This window comes from Chlamydotis macqueenii, chromosome 3 (assembly GCF_036417535.1).
Source record: "Chlamydotis macqueenii isolate bChlMac1 chromosome 3, bChlMac1.mat, whole genome shotgun sequence".
NCBI classification, from domain to species: Eukaryota; Metazoa; Chordata; class Aves; order Otidiformes; family Otididae; genus Chlamydotis; species Chlamydotis macqueenii.
Genome location: NC_141558.1, coordinates 109,741,026 through 109,761,945, shown reverse-complemented (window position 1 = coordinate 109,761,945; position 20,920 = coordinate 109,741,026). Strand labels below are relative to the sequence as shown.

At 37.8% G+C, this 20,920-nt stretch overlaps 1 protein-coding gene across 4 annotated transcripts in view; it reads right to left on the bottom strand.

Annotated features, from left to right (window-relative positions):
• SCAF8 (SR-related CTD associated factor 8) overlaps positions 1-20,920 on the bottom strand; it is a 171,319-nt gene that overhangs the window by 93,876 nt on the left and 56,523 nt on the right. For 2 of the 4 annotated variants that reach the window (XM_086743406.1, XM_086743404.1), the window contains exon 20: positions 19,176-20,889. In XM_086743406.1, the coding sequence (XP_086599532.1) occupies positions 19,190-20,889 (1,700 nt within the window). In that variant the 3' untranslated portion in view covers positions 19,176-19,189. Of the gene's footprint in view, positions 1-16,491; positions 20,890-20,920 lie in introns of those variants that run through there. The other 2 variants (XM_086743403.1, XM_086743407.1) reach the window with 1 other exon arrangement.

Sequence of the window (20,920 nt, the reverse complement as noted above, 5' to 3'; positions counted from 1 at the left end):
ACTCATCTGCCTTGAACCACGATGTCAGGCAACCAGAAACATGAACTGAACAAAAGGACAAACCGGTGGTGTTTTAACATCTGAAACTTTAAAACCTGTCACTGCTTTATCAATCATGCTTACACCAAGTAAGCAAATGATCAAGTTTACACAAGCATTGTTTTTAAACTCAGCTTTCCTTTTTATAAGTGTGCATTATTTTCTGTTTCTCCACATTTGCCTTATTTATCCCTTTCCACGTAGGCAGTACTGCAACTATGCACTCACATGTGCTTAAATTTAAGCACATAAGAAATTCCAATTATTCTAATCAGACTAGTCACATTTTATGTGCTTTGGATTAGTATCTAGATTCTTACATTTCATATTAATCATAAAAAGGAATGGTTACAGCAAGCAGCATAATCAATGTGGGAAGCAGTTCAATCCACTTTTGAAAGTATTAATGAGAAATAAAAGGCATTTACTATTATAAGAGTTAAACCACTGCTGAGGGTCTAGATGAGCACTCTCACAGCTGATCGTGTCTCCAATGGATTACTGTTATGCTATCTCTTTTTGTCAGTGTTACCCTTCAACCTCTTCAAATGTGGCTGGATCCTTAAAACTGTCAAGGATGAAATAAAAGTGTACAAAAGAATGCAGGAGAGCTTTACGTTACATACCATAGTTAAGTAATGTTTAACTATTTCAGATGGTCATTACTGAAATCTTAGATGTGCAAAGCAACTGTGCAATCAACAGCTACCGAAAGAACATCCATCTCATTTGCCATCAGCTTACACATAAAACAAAAGAAAAAAAAACCATGCTATATAATAGCAGCATAATTTGAACTGACAGGAACTGGTCGTAAGTTTTCCTAAATTCATCAACTTGCCCCCTAACAAGGAATGGTCTACTAATTTTCAAGCCATCTTTACTAGAGGAGAATCTAATCTAACCATAAATACTTCATTTTTACTAAATTCTAAGGTTATTTTCCTATCTACCTGTTTATATACTTGGGCAGCATATGTTTTTCCTGTTACTAAAATTAACTTTATACTCTCTTGAAATGAGCACGGATGGGTACTGATTGTGAGGCAGAGGTGACAGCCTGGACTCAGCTCCCTGGCTGGTTTGAGGGGTGCCTTGCTCACCCTTTTGGGGGGCTGGCTGAGCAGTACAAGCATCTGCTCCTGACACCAGAGCTGATGGCCCTGTGCATCATAGGAAATTACCAAGTGCTTCATTTGATGTCAAGCAGGAATTTGGGAACCAGGTGAGGTGACATCTCCCTAGTCTGGAAAGAATTTCTGTCACAACTAAGCCTTGTTCTCTCTCTGAGTTAAGGCAAGTTAGCATCTCTGGTTGTGTCAGCACTGAATATTTAAGATATGCTTTAGAGTGACAAATTTTTGTTAGGTATATAGAATACGCCTGGACCAACAACAAAGAACTGCGATGCTCTGATAATCAGGAAAACCCCAGGAATGCAGACCCTTTTCTGTGTCAGTTCCTTTCATACTGTCACACACAAGCTCAGATTCACAGAACAACAGTGTAAAAATATGAACATTTTACAGAAGATGTACATAGTTCCTGCTCTCAAAATCTCACCCCTTTTCTAGGCAGTAAAAAGTTTGCCACGTTGCAGATTGATAATTGGATGTAACAATAAGTCATTTCGTTGACTCCTTCCAAATGACACTATGATTTCTCATGGGTTTCTCAGACTTTTATAAGCATCTTAAAAGAAACATGAAGGGCTGTAAAATAAAATGAGAAGCAACATTTTTTTTTTTTTCCAAGGTTTGTCAAATTGCCAGGAGAGCTGTTTCTCAGCAGGCCGAGTCGGAGATTTTGTTTTTCAGAGCAACTCCTTTGGGAGACATCACCTTGCTGGGGCTTCGTTACAGGCACGCCCACCGGCGGACAGGCAACAGTCGGGTAGGTGGCTCATAACCCAATAACATCAGCATGTGAAAAAGAAGTGTTTTCTTGATACTTGAAGTATCTTTAAGAAAGCTGACCTTTGGAAACTGATACTATTCACTAAGTGGTACAACGTCCTCTGGAAAACCCCAGGGAAAGCTTGGACTTTGCTCTCACAGGAATGAGAACTTTCTGCACCTGCATTTCCTTGGCTAGCAAAGAGGTGGACAGATGACTTCCTCATTCCTTCCCACCCCACTGCTATGACAACCTGTGCTTTCAAGGCTGTGGGACAGCCCACACATCACACACGGGTGACAGAGCTGCTGAGCAGCCCCATACCCACAGCTTGGGCCCACGGAGCGGGAAAGCAGGCACTGGGCTGCAGGTGCCCCTCCTCGTGCTGTGGTCTGATGTGGGGGCCAGGGAACCTCAGGTTTAGCATTCACAGTGCAGTGCAAAACATGGAAAAGTAAAATAACTTTTAGAAAGAGTTTTTAAGTTGAAATTATTTTCATTTTTTTAAAGTTACTTAAATCAGCAAAAAAGAAGAGTATTTTGAGAATTTATTTAATCTTATTTTCCATTTGTATTTTCCATGTTATTTTTTTTTTTCCTGTAGCTAGGTTTACTGTTACTAAAACAACCACCTAAACATACTGATTTGCAATTAAATAGAACCGCTATAATTTTTGCTGAGAAGATATAGTATATCAACATAAGTTTGTTCAGCAATGATATAGTTTAATACATATTCAGATCTTGACTTCTTATATCTAAGAGAACTATAAGTATTATGTTTCTTACTTTCAAGGTGATAATTTTTATTTATCTCCAATTCTCACCCTTTGGATCTATGTGCAGTCATTATTTGTAAACAGTATCTGAAGACCTAATCAAATTTACACTTGCTTTGTAGTCACCTATGCAATTAAGTTTGGTTTTTGCTTTACACAGCAACACAGGTTTCTTTGGTTCATCCAAGAGTACTCCTTCATTGGCCATGTGAACAAAGTGACTGCACGAAAGTCCATCCATCTTCTTACTCCCCTGATTCTGCTGCTGCTTCTCCACCCAAGCTGTCTTTGAAGCCATCCCACTTGCCACGTTTCCAGTTACTATTCACCAGACATTCAAATGCTGCTTCTCATCTGTCTCAACAGAAGCTGGATAGCCTAATCTAGAAAATCTGGAAGCTGGGAGACTTTTCCTTCTCTCTGCTGCAAGAGGAGTGCAGAAGCAGAGCTCTTGATAGGAGGAAGGGACCACGTGAGATTTTACCATACTGATATGCCCTTAGTAATACAGTGGCCAGATAGTAAAGGAGAAGAAGAATCCAAGACAGACAAGCAACAATACGAGGTTATGAATGACACAGCTGCTACCCTTGGCTCCGCGCACAGGGAGACCTGTCCAGATGCGCGCACTGGACCTACTGCACTACCCTGATAAAGGTAATTCAAGCAGCAACCAAACACCATAACCTCTACTGGATCAAAAGCAACCTGATCTGGTTGGAGATGTCCCTGCTCTGGCAGGGGAGTTGGACTAGATGGCCTTTAAAGGTCCCTTCCAACCCAAACTACTCTGATTCTAAATCTGTGTATTCCTGTGTGGAAAGTATTCTTTGCACCTCCTTCACACAACCAATTCTAAAAAGAGGAAAAGGACTTACAGAAGTTTCTTTCTTGATATAAATAAAACTGCAAAATGACTCTTTCCTACTGTTTGGAGCAAACTAGGATTTATGTTAATAGACTCAATGAAAAAAAAAAATCCTAGCTTGTTTTTTTTTAAGCAATAGTTTTAAAAACCACCTAACTGAACCTGTATTTGACAAGACTTCATGCCCACATGGAAAATGAAAGTGTATTTATGCTCCAAAAGTTCAAAGAGATGCAAAACCCAATTCTCCTTTACTTCCCTCCTTTAATTCACAGTGAAGAACATATTTAATCCATACACTGTAGCTGCAGAAAATACTACAATCACATTGTTCTTGAACAGTGAGAAGATTTTCATTGTAGTACGGGGGGAAAAAAAAAAACAAGACAGAATTAAATCTTCAGAGAAGATCCATAAAAGATCTTAATAAAGGGATTAATAAGAAATTAGTCACTCACAACGAAGGTTATCACATTAAAATCTCTAGTTTTCTGGCATTTCCTTTTACATTTTAACATTCTAAGAGGAAACCTGTGGGTTGCTCTCGATGCACTGAGTACAAAGCACTGTGAGAAAACTGAAATAGAAAATCCAACTGGCATTTCAATGTGTTATGGGTAAGACTGCAGTAAGGAAACCAATGTAGATACAACACTCTCCCGAAAGCAAGTCCCAACTAACCCAAACTGTACTCTAATTTTACTTCGAATGAGATTAAGATTTTAGTAAAGCAAAGCAGATCTCAAATCACCTGCTCCTTTAGATGCAAACCTCCTTTCATCACCCCTCCTCCCAACCACTGCAAGTCGGTAAAAATGAGACTAACAACAAGTCGGTACAAATAACATCACACTTCAAACCTATTGTAGTAGCAACTAGACATTGCATTTCCCTGCAGAACCCACGTTGTTCTGTAAGAACAGCCCTCAGAGTCAGAGACATCACAGGCTTTAGCTACCTTACCGGCATCTGAGCATTCTTTGAGGCAGAAATGGTGTTCATCTAGAAAAGAAAGAACTGCCTGCATCATACACATTAGGAGCTGCCTAAGTCATTGGTTTCCAGCCTGTGCATCCCAGACACCAATGGAGTATGGTTTAGAGTGAGGACAGAAGTACCTAAGGGTAGCAAACCCCACCACAAGTAGACTGAAATCTGCTGTTTGATATTAAAGTGATCAATCCACTTTAAAACATTTTGAGGGATCTCAGCAGGCTGAAGAAGCTTCAAAACTCGAGTCTACACCAGTGATCTAAATCAATGTTCTCTAGGGCTGGCTTGACATTTTTCCACCTTCACAAGGACAATTAGCTGGGGGGTGAGAGCAAGAGCATAGGACGGTATTTGTAAATCCACAAGAAAAGTTTTTTAGGGCAAATGCAGTTTTGGGTTTCGCTTTTCACCTAAGAGCTACAAAAATAAGACTCAACTGGAATGAGAAAAGATTCTTCTTATAAGCAATAATAGATAGAAATTTTTGTTAAAGCTTTGAGATCCAAAGTAAGATGTTTAATTACAGTGTAATTCAGTTAGAAATGAGCAAAAATCAAGCTGTATTTGATACAATGATCTTGGTTCCAACAAGATGCTGGAAAACCAAGATGTTTTTGGGAAAAAAAAAAGTTACAAATAGGAGAAATTACAAAGCAGAAACATGTTTAACAGGAAATTGAACTAACGAGTGTATTTCAGTGATTTATGGCAGGCTAATTCACAGCATTAGGCACTTATTCTAACCACCAAGCATTAGAAACTCAGCCAGACATACGGGTAAAATTAACCGCAGGATAAAAGCGCTTCACTGTGGGACAAAAAAAAAAAAAATCCTTCAGAGTCATATTATGCAACTGTATCATACAGATGACAAATGTGTACTAATGTTTACATTGTGAAACTAAACTATAGCTTGTTTTCCCTCCTTTCCTTAAGATAATTCTTAGAGAAATTAAATTAGGGCTGCTTATGTGCCACAGCTGTATGGTCCTACACATCAAACTTACGAAGACTCCTTTTATGTCTTAGAAAACAGTACCTGTGATGTATTTTAAATTAAGCTACCGAAACTATATACAAAATCTGCTCATCTTTTCAACATACTCCAAGTATTGAACATGTTGTTAGTAAATACTAATACATATATATATATTGATGTTGTATGATATATTCACTATCACAATATATTGTTAGAGTACATAAAGGCAATGATTTTATTAAGAAATCTTTCAGATGAATGTAGTAAAATAAATACTACATATTTTGAGCAAATTTGTAAGTGATTAAAGCCAATGGCATGTCTTATTCATCAGACTGCATCATATAAAGACCAAACACTAAGCAAAGATATTTTTAAAGCATTCATAGTATTTCTCACAGGACTGATGTTAGAGGTTGGTTTATAGCTGAAAATGGAAGATGACAGCTACTTTCCCATTTCCGAACTGTTGCAATTGGTAGGATATGCAGGTGGACATCAAAACCGAGAGGTAAAATGAGACTGCACCGACAAGCGCTGCAACAACTCTCAAGGAATGGTGAAACACCCACAGCCCTGCCAGGAGAGGAATGCCAGGGGACGCGGAATCCCTGTCTGTGAGACAGGATTTGAAGGCAGGCTGTTACTGAGAGTTGCCAATCTCCTCTGGAGTAGTACTTGATCACCTGTCAGCACACCAGCTTCCTACACAGCTCATAACGTAACAACAGAAGCAGTCCAAAAACAATGGAAGTACCTATCTGCTGAAAAGTGTTACTCACCAGAGTCACATTATCCAGAAATATCAAAACACATGAACATATTCACAAAATTCCTAGTCTGGCAACAAGTTTTATCAATATTTTACTGAGTTAGAACACTCCTATAATCATGTCCGGAGAAGGATCAGATATCTTGATCTAAATACCTGCAAGCCCATGAACGTTACTCTACAAAGAAAACTGATCTCATTAATGGTCTATATAAATATAGGGGAATACTAAAAAAAAAAAAAAAAGATAGGATCAAAATCATCCTACTAAAAGCTGTGACAAATCTACAAACACCTCAAATCCTAACATCCAGCGCTAGAGCAGAAAATTTTAGGTAAAAGCTCTTTACACAGTTCCTTCCAGATGTGCACTTGGCTGGTCCCCTTCCAAACATGATACGTTACATAGTTTATTAAAAAAAAAAAAAAAAAACCTCAACATAATGACACTTGCAAAACTACATTCTAAAGATAACAAAAAGCAGATTCCCTCAGCTACATTCCTCAACTGAGCTCTCCTGACCATGTTTTTCTTGTGAGTAAAATAAGAAGTGTTTCAGGATCAAGCAGAGCAGAAGCACTGTGACAAAAAGGAGCCCAGGAGTTGTAAAAGGAACCAAACTTTTAAAAGTTATCTAAGACCTTGAACTATTTTGTTAAAGCCAAGACAAGATAGAACTGGGAGTTAGCTGGCTACGCTAGCTGGTGGGAGTGACGGTGGCAGCCATGAGCAATGCCTCTGTGCTAACACAGGTTAGTGTCAGAATTGTTTTTGTTATGGTCAGTCAAAAAAGCAGAGAAATTTCTAACCATCTACTTTCATAGACCTTTCTCAAAATATCACGGTGATAAACAGCTAAGATTCACCAACATTTTTTTTTAAAGCATATCTTGATCTGTGAAAATTATGACTGTGTAATCCCTGTTAATTATAGCAAGTGTTTAAAGGGCAGATGTGTAGAAACTTGTACAGTGCCCTGTGTCTGGCATACAACAGAGGGGAAAAATTATCCCCAGTTAGTATGCAGAGGCAGGAATTGGATGGAAAACAGTGCACCGAGGCACAACAGTGAATTGTTTTCAGAATCACATCCAAGTCATAGGATACCTCACCCGAATAAGGCTTAAGAGGGAGGGCAGCTACCTGGTTTCCGTATCTCAACACCGCAGCTGGCCGTAAAGAACCAGCCACGACTGAGTATGTCCTGGGCACCCTCTGCTGGCTTCACAGCTGCAAGCAACCGCGTCTCAGAAACAAATTTAATAAAGTAGAAGCAAAATCTTAACTGCAAGCAATCATAAAAAGAGATACCAAAATTACCTTCAAAATTTAAAAGAAATATATATTTTCAAAATTTTTTTGTTTTGAAATAAACTAAAAAAAACCAAAAAATTATTGGCCAGGATCCTTTCCTCAAAGATATTTGTTACAGGTTACAAATTACTGGCCTTATGTTTCTATTGCAGCTTCTCTATAGTTGCCTAAGTCTACTTGTATTTTTCAAAAAGACTAAAACAAACATTTGTTAGATTTCAGTATTCAGTTCTTTTTCAAGAGAACAAGTCAAATAGACTTATCTTAAAGATCTTAGCAAATAAACCAAAGTCAGTGATTATTTTTCTAAGTAAGTCAGATATTTTCCTACCACCTATTTCACATGTTTTCATTACAGTTTCTAGCAAAGAAAAACATCCTATTCTCATAAACATGGGATTAAGCATTTCTTGTTTTCACAACTACTTTTTTTCCTTTAACACAGCTTTTACAAACACCATGGCTTGCAATGACTGTTTCTCCTTAGTTTACAAGCCTCCCCTTGGCTGTTCACAGGGTTACACATGAACCTCCATGGTCTGTCAAGCTGATATAACCCAAACTCTTGCATGTTTTAAATTACCAAAACCTAAAGAAAACAAAATGCCAAAGTATGACAGTGTTAACCCTCAACACTAGCTAGCTAGTTAGGCACCAAGTCTACCTTATAACCAAGTGAAAACACACAAATCCCAGGAGCTTCACGTAGCGTCCCTCACAAACCCCTTAATTCTTCAAAACCACAGTAATCTCCCTTTTTTTCTCACTGCTGACATTTCTTAAAATGTATTTAATCAGTACTAACACACTAAAGAAAGGAATATCAAATCTCAAGTTCATTGCATCACTAACAAAATCAGCCAGTGCTCAGAAAATGTTTCAGAATACGTAACATTTTGCATCTTTTGAGAGGAGCTTCTATACAATTTCATTTTAATTTCATTTTAATTTCCACAAAATCAAGATCTCTTGGAAGAAAAATCCCAAGATACGCTGTCAAGTGACAGCTTGCTACTGCCTATGAATTTGATTATGAAAGTGTTAATCATTTCAGAGTGCAGAATAAAATATTATTACACCTTTAACCATGGGTGAGGTGATCGAGCTTCAAAGATCTCTCCTGCTCCTGCATACAACTCACTCCTCAGTCCTGCGAGAACAGATTTCCCAGTTTCTATGCTATTCTACTGTTACTTGTCTGCTCATTTTTGCATTCTCCTCTCACTCCATTACGTTGTGATAAACTCAGATAGAAATAAATGCAGAAAACATAATTTCTGAAAAAAAGAAAGTTAATGAACTATTAATACTTTTTTTTTTTTCCAAGGCACACACTGTAAATGGAACCAATGTACAGGGAGAGAGGATACAAAGAATAAAGGATAAAAGGTGAAAGAATAAAAAGAAACTAATTCATATTTCTTATACTGCAGCCCGTACAGCCAGAACATAGGTGTTGGTTTATAGAAATACTGTGATCCAAGGAAGATTTAATTACCACCTGAAAACACCAGATTTAATGGCACTGGTGTAGAGTACAGGATCCTCACCACATCAGTTACTTCTGTCAGCAGGAGATGCGCAACTCCTCTCACTGCTATTGTATTCAACTAGCTCTATTTCATACAGGAGAGAATGAGTGAAAGAGCAACAATGTTTTGATTTTAAAGAAGAGACAGAAAGAGGTGCATGTGGAAGGGATCGTTCGCCTCATGTCACAGACAAGACCTAGCAATATCCAGTTTCTGTGTACTTCAGCAGGGCTTGGAGCTTTGCTTGGTGTTTCAAGTGTTCGGAAGAAATACGTCAGAACTGGCCACGCTTCACAAAAGGGACAGCCAGCCGCTGGCCCTGTAATTCACAGATGGTCCCTGAGCCCAGTGCAGATGACGGTTAAATAGGGGAGGAACTCATCCAGCTGTCATTCTTGTCTTCCTATATCCGAGGACTTGCTGCAAAGGAGGGTTCAAAAACTGGCTAAGGTGTCCTGGCAAGGCAGCCTCGCTCTTATCGCATGCTCCTTTCGCTGCACATACCCCGAGGAGTTGCTCTTCACACTGAACCTTCCCTCTTAAGAAAGTGAGAAAGTAGGCTGCAGCGGCTGGCTGGACACCACTGTTTTATGTAGGCTGGGCAAAGCATAAAGGAATAGCAAGAGTATTTGGAAACGGTTCCTTCAAAATCCATCAAAACTTCACTTTCAGACTGAAGACACTGGAAATCAGGCTACAATAAGCAGCTTTGAAACGCTCACTGCAAAGAGCTTTTGCCAAAGAAAAGAAATGAGAGCGAAAATACAAATTGGGGAAGTATTTTGTCATTCCAGTAGAGATTTTGTGCCAAAAGAAAACATGCCAAATTTCCTATTTCAAACTCTTGGAGCTGGAGAACAATGGCATCAGAAGGATTCAAAAGGCCACTAAGGGAGAGCTAAGAACATCTTGGTTAGGAACGGTGATGACAACGGGATGTAGCACTTTTGTGCCAGCTGTTACCAAGCACGGTCAAGGTCACATGAGGAACAGGAAAGCAAATGCAAGTGAATGGTAAATTTGAGATATCCACCTACTGCTAGTACTGCAGAAGGTCAGAACCCTGAAGTTTCAGAATGTAATTCTTGGCCTTTTCCCAGGAAGTGAAATCTAGAAGTAGGAATCACATGCCTCTGTCTTTAGATAAAATGCTGTTCCAGAACAATCCTAACAAGCATCTGTAGCGGTTTAATCCTCTCTCATCTTTCTTGCTTGTAGCAGGGCTCCTTTCAAGTAGAGCACCTGGCTTACAATATGACTTGCCCGCAATGATTAACTCAAAAAACTTATTAGTTAACTTTAAATACTTCTCCTATTTATAAATATTAACTATGTGATAAAGCTCAGTATAAAAAGACTGTTCTGCTACCTGCTGTAGTAATAGTGTTATTGTGGCTCAGGTAGAAAAGAAATCCTTCCTCCCCAGGTGAACGGGAGCCTTCTGTCTGTATGGCTGAAGACCAGCCCATGCTCGAGGTGCCTGCCTGTGCACTTGTAGGCACAGCAGTTTGCCCTGACCAGTTTGCGCTCCCTGTGTTACCTGACAGCCCAAGATGAGAAGTTGTGGTAGGTTTTTTTTCCAGCCAAGTGTCAGAGTAATTAAGGCTTTGCCTGTCACAGTCCACCAGAGCATCATTTTCTAGAGTATAAGGCTGGGAACTTTATACTCTTACATCACAAAATTGATCATTGATAAGACTGAACATTTCCTACGTATGCAGCAATATTTTGTTTCATTTTACTTAAGAAAAATAAGATCCTAACCACCAAATGGTGTAAGACTCTGGTATAACCAACCAAATGTTTCACAGTAGGCTAAATTTAGAACCCTAACTTAATATCGAGATTTTCAAATATTCACCTGATTTTCAGAGATGATGTGCACTTAAATCCATACGTGAACACATCCGTGTCTAACCTTGACTCCTTTGACTCAGGAAGAGTGGAAGAGAAAACAAAGATGTGTCAGCTGCAGGAACCCCATGAGTCTAACACGTATAGCAAGAGGAAGTGTTCATACTGTACTTTGTGTTTCTTTCATACGGTGTAGACTGTAAATACTGTGGCTAAGCTTTCCAGAAGCTTCTATAAAATGGATATATACGCATACATCCATAGTTCGACAATAATAAGTTCTAATGCATTGTGTATCTTGTGGTATGTAGCTCAAGTCAATGCTAGACAATTACTGTAAGACAAGATGTACAATTTCAAAGCTGTAGTACAAGATGCTTAGTAGGCCTCAGTTTTGAAAAAAATTAATAAGACAAAAGAACAACAGTGAAATTTCTTGGGAAGAGCCTCTAAGGAAATATAAATTTTCAAATAGATGTCTTTCAAAAAAGCCAATCAGATGGGAAAACAAATCATGGCTTAAAACTCTTACAGTTCTCTAGCAGACTTTCTTACCCATAAAATGCTAGAAACGTTTAGAGAATTGCCTTCACATACTTGTTCCTTTTTGGATTTATGTTTGCTTGCTTTTCTGTATCATGATGAGAGACATTTAGAACAAATTCATTCTCAAAGTTGGAAAAAGTTAAATTCTTCATCATTTTGAGATAATTTGTTGGTTAAATTTCTTCACTGTGAATAACAAAGGGTAAAATATCTGGTGACGAGATAAGGAACGGAGGAGGGAAATCCAAGACCTTGGCATTCGCTACAGCACGCAAGCGTTGCATGGGACAGCTCCTGAGGTCGCTCTGTAACTTTTCAAGCTGCACATCAGAGACCACATAAACTGCTAGGTGGTGTGAAAAATGCCATTTTAGTTATGTTCTTGAACATGCTGGAACCAGACTATCATGACAAAAATATGTAATTTTGGATAAAAATTTTATTTATTTTTTTACATGTCATCCATTCTTATTTCTATTCTAGTTAATACAGAAATGTAAGAACTTTTTGCTGGACAGGGAAATTTATTCAGGAGAGTTAGGCAGCACATTCTAAAATGAAATAAGAAAACTTTATTAACCTAGTGCATTCATTTTTTTTTTTTTAATCATCTGAAGAAAAAAATGCTATTTAAATGAAATGCAACCTTTCAAAAAAAGCAGTAAGCAGACAGGGAAAAAGAAAGCCAGAGGACATAATGGATTCTAACAAGGAACAATGATCGTGTATTACAGGGCTGCTCTATGTGCTGCAGTGAAAAGAGCTACTTTAAAAGTATTATCATTTGGGGAGAGGTAGACAATAAGACCAATGTGTTTAACCAGCTTTAATTCGCTTGCTTTCCTTCACTTCATGAATTTCCTAGCACAGGACTGGAGAAGTATAGTGCTTGCCATTTTCTTCAGACATTTTATACAATCTATTCCAACACACTCTCAGAATCTCGATACAATCTTTATTAGGGTTGCCTGCTCATAAATACTTACACACAGGAACAGGATTTGAAATTAAAAAAAAACTATCCCCTAGAAGGCTTTGGGCTTCAAAGCAGTAGAGAAATCAATGAAACTAGAATCAGCTAATCTTCTGCCACCTGCTTTTCTAAATACCGCTGAAGAAGAAACTGAGACACACAAGACAACGCGTTTGAAATTCTGGATCCAATTAAGCCAACAGGAATGTCCCACTAGGAAACAAGTGAGGCCGTGTATCACAGACTGGTTTAGTAGTAAGACTGAAGCAGCATTATTTTAAAGCCTCTAGAAATAACATGGAAAGTAATGTAATAATTTTTATCAAGAAAACTATTTTCTACAGATAGTATAAAGCAAATGATAATGTAGCTGGAACTTTCTAAACTGGGATACTAATGTGAAATGCACCCTTTTAACTACTGAGATACTTAAAAGCAATCAGTAATTATCTCAGATTCATATTTCTAGTATGGTGAATTTTTAAATCAACACGAAATTTGAGAAGATGCCATTAATCTGCTTTTAATAAATACCAGAACTCCAAATTAATCAGTGAGCAATTCAATTTCTTTTCAGTATTTTACTTTCAATCACAGATAGCTTGAACAAGAAGGTTCTCAACAGTGAATTTCCTATATTGGTAGTCATACCGTATCATGAGTTTAAAGAGAAAGACTTATGACGGTCCTAGATTTAAATAATTCAATTATGCAACTGAATTACATAATTCAAAGATATTTCTAATTTGTGGTAACAGGAATTATGTGATGGTAGTACTTGACAAAAATAATGTATTGCAAGCATGTGAAAATACATGAAAAGTTAACTGGACAGACTAGTATAACTTTCAGTAAACATTTCTGAAGTTGAGTGTTCATTTAGTACTTCTGTATCTACACTACTGAAATGACAAAGACTTTCTTGAAGAAAATCACTGAACCCAAAATTACGTTTCAAATTCTAAAGACAAAAATCTATTGATTTTGTCCACATTTTAGTCTATAATTCGAAATACATACTTCTTTTCAGAGGGAAAAAACTTAAGGCACACTTAAAATTGCATTGCAGAATGAGACCTGATTATCTTAGATACAGCATAAATCTGAAGTCAATTTTTCACTTGATCAACTGAAGTGACAATGATAGAGCTTCCTTTGCTTAGACAGAGATGAATGGATTTTTAGAAAGGACTTTAAATACTAACATTATTTCTACTTAATACCTCCCCATTACAATATGATCTCTCCTTTAGCATGGAAGTGACATTCAGATACAGAGTCCCTGCATATATGGTCTACGTGAATCCTACCTATCTACATCTAAGTTAATAATTCTATATCTATTCAATACTCTTCACCTAATTAAGGATTTTTTGCACTGGCCTGCACACAATTATAATGCTCCAACACAATTACAACATTCCAGTATACAAGTCTATGTGACTGTGAAGTTTACCCTAGTTTTAGAAACATGTCAAGTCATCTGCCTTAAAAGAATCTCAAAATTTCTCTGCATTTCAGCAGCAAACTTGATACATGCTAATGTGAACACATATCTATTGTAACACAGATATGTATACAGAAAATCATTCAAGAGGAAAACTGCAGCATTAAATCAGAGAGGAAAAAAGTGTTCAACTAACCTTTCTACAAGTTAAAATACTCTCTGACTAGATTTTTTTTCTTCATAAACCACAAAATTGGCCCTTGTTTGCAGGCATTGGTATGATTTCATCTGATAGGAAGAAGAGTAAGGTTAAGATTAGCATTTATGACTTAACTTTAAAAGAAAAATGACAAAGTACAGAATAAGATTAGTAAACCAGTGACACCACTAATACCACTGTTATCATGCAAGTGCTGAAATGTGCACTTTAAACTTCTAAAAAGAGAAAATACATTCATCTTCAACTGCACAATGTATCTTAACACCTTCCTTATTTTTTTAAGAGTGCACAGTCCTTCCCCTCCTCTAATCTTTGGTAGCAGAGCATCTAATGATACTTAGAGCAGGGTATTCAATGATGCTACCCTTTTTCATCAAATCTATGCAAGACAAAGGAATATAAGTATGCCAAATAACAATTTTACAGCTTACCAACTTCAACAAAACTCCTATTAACAGACTTTCATACCATCCCATCACTGACAAGAATCACTTTTCAGATCCTGTACACCTTTCCTGGAAGTTATTACTCTTAAAGAGATGCCACGAATTTTCTTTCATAGCTCTACTTGACTTTTCTTGACTATGAAATATCATGTACATCAGTTAATAAAATTCAAAATGTTTGCTGAGTACCCAAAGAACTTGCACAGACTAAGTGGAATGAATAACATCATTAAGATGACCCTTCATGGAGAAACGTAAGACTAGTTATAATTAAGAAAGTCCTGCAATATCGTATTCTCTTTGCCACTGCAAAGCTTCTGCTGATGCAAACAAATACAGTAAAGCAACATGGCGGAAAGACGCTTTTGCCATTCTTGTTCAAATAAACAGCTTCAAATTAAAAAGGAATATCCTGTCTTTATGCCTTTTAAATCAATCTCTCACCTACACAAGTAGATGGCTTCACAGTACATGCTTACTTCAAAGGAAAATGTGACTAATGTAAAATGAGCAATAGCTGATCCTTTCATTACCTGAATTAACAATAACAAAAACTTGTCCTAGTTACTCTTGATGACCCCTGATACTCTGAATTGTATCTGTTCAACTCCCATTATCAAGAGAAAAAAAGTCACCCTTACTCTTATGCTATTTTAAAATGCAAAGAATGAAATTTGGGATCCATTTTTACCAGTTTCAAATCAAATGATGCAAAGATTTGTGTTAGGGGAACATGAATCAAGAAAATGAGTATCTTAAGCACTGACCACCATAACACATCCTGGCATGTGTTCAAAACTGCTGATACTGCAATTTGAGAGAATTCTGCAACAAATTGGCTTATTTTATAAATATCTTCTATAGATAGTTATTTGATCATTTTCCAGCTGTGCTTAAGTAATGCCTGTGCATGCCACACTACAGGCTTGATTACAGTATTCCTATCTTGCATTATTCAGGGTAAGAGTACCTTAACTTCATAAATACCGACATTTATATCACTGAAATGGCTTGAAGAAAGGTATAATACTCTACCGAACTAAAGGAATCTAACAGAGTCTATTCCCTTGAGTTTGTAACAACGAGAAGCACTACATATAAAAGTGAAAATGTACCAATATTTCATAGAAAAAAGCTTCCGCAAAGAAATAATGTCCTTAGAGAAAATGAAGGCTGTATTTCATCTTTGTAATCTTTATGGATGTAGCATTCTGCTCAAGTACAGTACAGTGAAAAATCAGAAACACAGGCTGTTTAAAATGGTAATAAATACATCAAACAACTTACTAATGCGTAAGGTTTTCAAGTAAATGGGCATGTCTAAATATACTGTATTTCCTGTAAAGCTACCTGAAATATTTTTCAAAATGTAAGTTATTTCTGTAAAGAGTAGATTAGCTTCTTCAGCTGCTAGAACTGACACCTTTCATCACTAGAGCAATCTTTAAATGGGCATAAGCCAGACCTGCTGCCAAATGCCTGGCCCCTGTCTTCTTTCTGTCCCATTCTCACTCTTCCGTTTACATTACCAAAAAATTACATGTTGCTGCCATGAACCACATTAAAGAACTGGTTTGGATCTCAGGACAGCTCCTTTCAGTGCATGTGTTGGCTTATGATGGCTTAATCTACAGTGAGAAAAGAAAGTCTTTGCTCAAATTCGGAAAGATTTAAAAATTCCTACTGGCAAGATAAAGAAAGTACACTGTTTTCATAATATTAAGTCCCTCCTGAGTTTCTGAATACAGCTATGTTTGGTAGTATTTGTCTGCACGCTACATTAATCAAGTAAGAAATAGAACCGTTCTAGCTGTAAACATGATGCAACTGAAGACTGTACAACAAACTTTTATTCTACAAAAAAATAAAATAGTTGTTAGAAATTGATGGTATAACACATATGTACAGTAGCCGATTTATTAATGCTCAAAAGATATTAACAAAGATGAGAAATCATTAAATAATACATTGTTTTATATCACCACCAACCAAACGTTTTAACGTCTCTCACCTGGTAATTTACCTAAAGCATTGTACTATGAGCAATTTAGCATACTGCCAGTCCCAGTTTAAAAAATGAAAAACAGATTAACTTTCAGTTTTAAAGAGGCATTTGACAAAATGTTTGAAAAGTAAAGCTACTGCCAATATGTGTTTGATTCTGAGTATTTATGTGGTCTACTACTGAAGCCTTTACAAACTGCACACATTAAAATGAAAGAAAGAAAATTCCTTAAGTTCATAAAGTATCCTTATAGCTATTTTGTGCGTTTGGACTTTCACACAACCATATCTGCATGGCCAGAATACTACTAGTAGGTCGTGCAGCAGCATCAGTCAAGTTCTTTGAGTCAGTCTGCCCATGAAGGTACTTCTACCTTAAACATTGCTCATCTCACCTCCCGAGACATGTTCTGGTAATAAACACATCAACAAGGTCTATTACAAAGCAATAATTATTTAATGCGTATCTCACTACATCCTAATGACTACTACTTGCAGAGTAGATAAAGAATCTTTCATTTAAGTCCACTCTTTCACAGGGCTACCTTCATTAAGCTGACAGTTTGTTTACTATCCAGAAGAAAAGTCCCTGTAATTGAAAAACTGAACCATGACGCAGCATGAAAAAATAACCCACCTCCCAGAGGGAGGGCAACACACACATGCGTAACGTGCTTCTACGTTCAAAGGCAGGCTTATGCTTTACACTCATGTGACATTCTCATACTTTCAACCCTTTGGGGGAAGCAGAAGTGGAATTAAAGCTTGCATGTTAACGCTTTAACGTTAAAGATCAAAATTCTAATCTGAGCTAAAAATGTTTCTTCTACCAAAGGGGCATTCATGTAACAGAATCTACCCTTGGATCCTACTGTGCAAGAGAAAAACAACTTAAATCTGAGTGAAAGGATGCTTTCAGACACAGAATTTTAACAAAAGTTATGTTGAAAGAAGTTGGTGAAATGCACTTGAGTGGAACAAATTGAAAATCTGACATTACCCTATAGCCAAATCATTCGCCACCAATTTAAAGGATACACAAGCAGCAAAGTAGGTGAAACAGGAGAGAATAGCGCTACTGATTTACCTAGGCAGTCAATTCATCTCAACAATTTAACAAGAGGTTCTACTTCAATATTAAACCATCGAAACACAAAGCCCCCCTCATTTCTGCTAAAAACATGTAAGGTTTTTTAAACCAACAACAGCTTTTTACTTTTCGTGCAACATTTCTGGACTTTGAGTCACTAAAAACAAATAACCACAAAGGACTTGAACACTACCACTACCTATCCAGAATACTAAATGTATTACAAAATAAAGACAATGCAAATATTTGCTTAAGTTTTGGCTTCATGCATATCTGCATTTTAAAAAGTAAGCTAAAATCCTACTGTATATTCTTACAGTATCATGTTCCACCTTCTAGAAGTAGTAAGAACATCGTAACAATGAGCATGAGAAGGTAATATAGGCTTGGTAGTATTGCAGTGAAATAAGTTTTGTTATCTTACTACCTAAAGAAGGTGAAAGGCAATTTTTTAGAACCTAGTTTCATTTCAATTTTATTGAACTGTCTACAATATTCTGTGAGTGCGTGCACATACGCAGGCACGCACAGAAAAAGTGGTATCTACAAACAGTTTACACAAATATTTACATACATGTTATTTACACAAACTAATATGACTGCATCATTTTTGATGTAAAAACCATATGCTTCTTGCACATATAACTGTTGCACTGGTCTTACAAAAGTAATATCAACCTTTTGCAACAACTAGCTAAGCACATATCATAGCTGATTCCGAGTTTTTAGAGCTTGCAGGTTTTCAAAAAAATACAATACCTAGAACACTGTTATCAAACAAATATGCTTTATTGGCATCTAAAAACAAAATGCACCCAACATTAAAATGTACTTTTTCATTTTTTTTAAACCCACTGCAGTACGAGGAACAAATCACAAACACTTACTTTAGAGAAAACAGAGACTATAGTGTAGATTTTACAAAATCACTTTTAATCTCTGTGTTATGCTCCTTAAATAACACGGGCCATTTCTTTTTCTGCCAAATTGTAGGAACATAAAATATCACAGCTTTGTCTATACTTTAAAATTCTGCAGCAGCCTAAAAACACGGACAAGATACACCAGCACCTGTTTTCAAGTATAACAATTTCGATAGCCAACCTAAGGGTAGTATCTAAAAAATTCCATTTTCTTCCATAGGAAGTCTTTGTTTGACAAGCTGTTATTTTATCTCTGTGAAATCAAAAGCAAGTGGGGGAAAGTTTATGCTTTACCAGAGAAATAAAAAAAAAATGTTTACCTACCATGTTCAAATTAAGAACAGTGTTCTATACAAGTCAGTTGTACAGTTATTTAAGTGAAAGATGAACAAGAACATCAGATTAACTTAATTCTGGCAGACAAAAGTGAACTGCTATGGTCCAGTCAGCCATTTATCTAGTACAGAGAGATGACAACTTTACAAAAGGTATCTTTTACCTACTGAGTGATGATTATGTCCCCTCAGTTTCTGTGCTTTCTACCACTGGTTCACTTTCTATATCAGCTTCTGTGTCACTCTTCTCTTTGTTTATCTCGACGGAAGAGGTCAGTTTTTCATAAAGTTCTGGATCATCCTGCACCTGTGCAGCTGGTGGCTGACTTTCTGTCTCTGTATTTTCACCGTTTACCTGGGGCATGTTATCAGCTTTGCGTTGGGAAGTGGCCCCATCAAAATATTCAAAAACTCGTGGATGTGGAGGGGGGATCCAGTTGTTTGACATTCTGTCTCTTCCAAACCTGTTCCCATTAATTTCTCTGCAAAAATTAAAATCTCTGTCATCTCTATCCCTCTGTCTTTCCCAAGGTCTTCGGCGGTCATCAAAATCTCTGTGAGCATCTTGTTCAAATCCTCTATTCCAACTGGGACCACTTCTACTATCAAACCTATAGTTTACATGTCGAAACCTCTCTCTGTCTTCATGGAAGCCTTTAGGGCCACCATAAATAGGGAAGGCATGGTGCTCTCTTTCATCATAGTCTCCTCTCTGTCCCCAGTGCTTGTCTGAATTGAAACCAAAATGCTCTCTTCGACCAAGGTTATCTATACCTGGTCTTCCAAAATTTTCTCTCATGTCTACATGCGGTCTCGCAAAGTGTTCTCTTCCATCTACTGGAGGTCGTCCTATACCCTCTCTTGGATCAACTGGCGGTCGTCCAACAGGCTCTCTGACATCCACTGGGGAGGGTCTGTTAAGATTATCTCGGTTTTCCACTGGAGGAAAGCGATAATCTCTGTCTCCTTCCTGCTGAATGTTATCACCTCCAAGCGGTAGTCTTTTCTCTGGATTAGAAATGCTATCAACATTTTGCCTTCCTGGTGTACCAAAAGGTCTTTCTGTTTGATTAAAAATATCTCCTGGAGGAAAAGGACCTCGAGGTGGTGGGTGAAGAGACGGATCAAGGATTGCTGGAGGAGGAATACTACGCTGTGGTGGCATTCCTGGCTGCATTAATGGAAACCTTGGTCCAGGTGAATGGGGCATTAGGCCTGGACGGATATCTATGAGAGGCATTCCTGGCATCCTTTGACTACTAATATTTAAATGAGGCATGTTTTGAACCCCAGCTGGATGCTGCATTGCCAGAAGTCCAGAACTACTTGAAATATTTGGTGGTGGCACTCCCATAAGTCCAGAACTACTTGAAACATTGGGTGGTGGCATTATGAGAAGTCCAGAGTTGCTTGAGACACTCGGTGGCTGTACTCCTGCCAGAACCCCTGAGCTGCTTGAGACACTGGGTGGCTGCATTCCTGTCAGAAGGCCAGGGGTGCTTGAGACACTGGGTGGATGCACTCCAGCTAGAAGCCCTGAGCTACTTGAGACATTTGGTGGTTGTACTCCAGTCATAAGTCCAGAGCTACTTGAGACGCTGGTTGGCTGAACTCCGCCAGCAAGAGAAGAGCTACTGGAGACAGCAGGTAGCTGCACTCCTCCTGTAAGACCAGAACTGCTTGAAACAGTTGGTGGTTGCACTCCTCCCACAAGTCCAGAGCTGCTTGAAACACTAGGTGGCTGTACTCCCCCTGCAAGTCCAGAGCTACTCGAAACACTAGGTGGTTGCCCTTCTCCAGGAAGCGCAGAACTGCTTGAGACGCTGGGTGGCTGCACTCCTCCAACAAGTCCAGAGCTACTCGAGACATCACTTTGCACTAAAATGCAGCAACAAGAAAAACAGTTAAC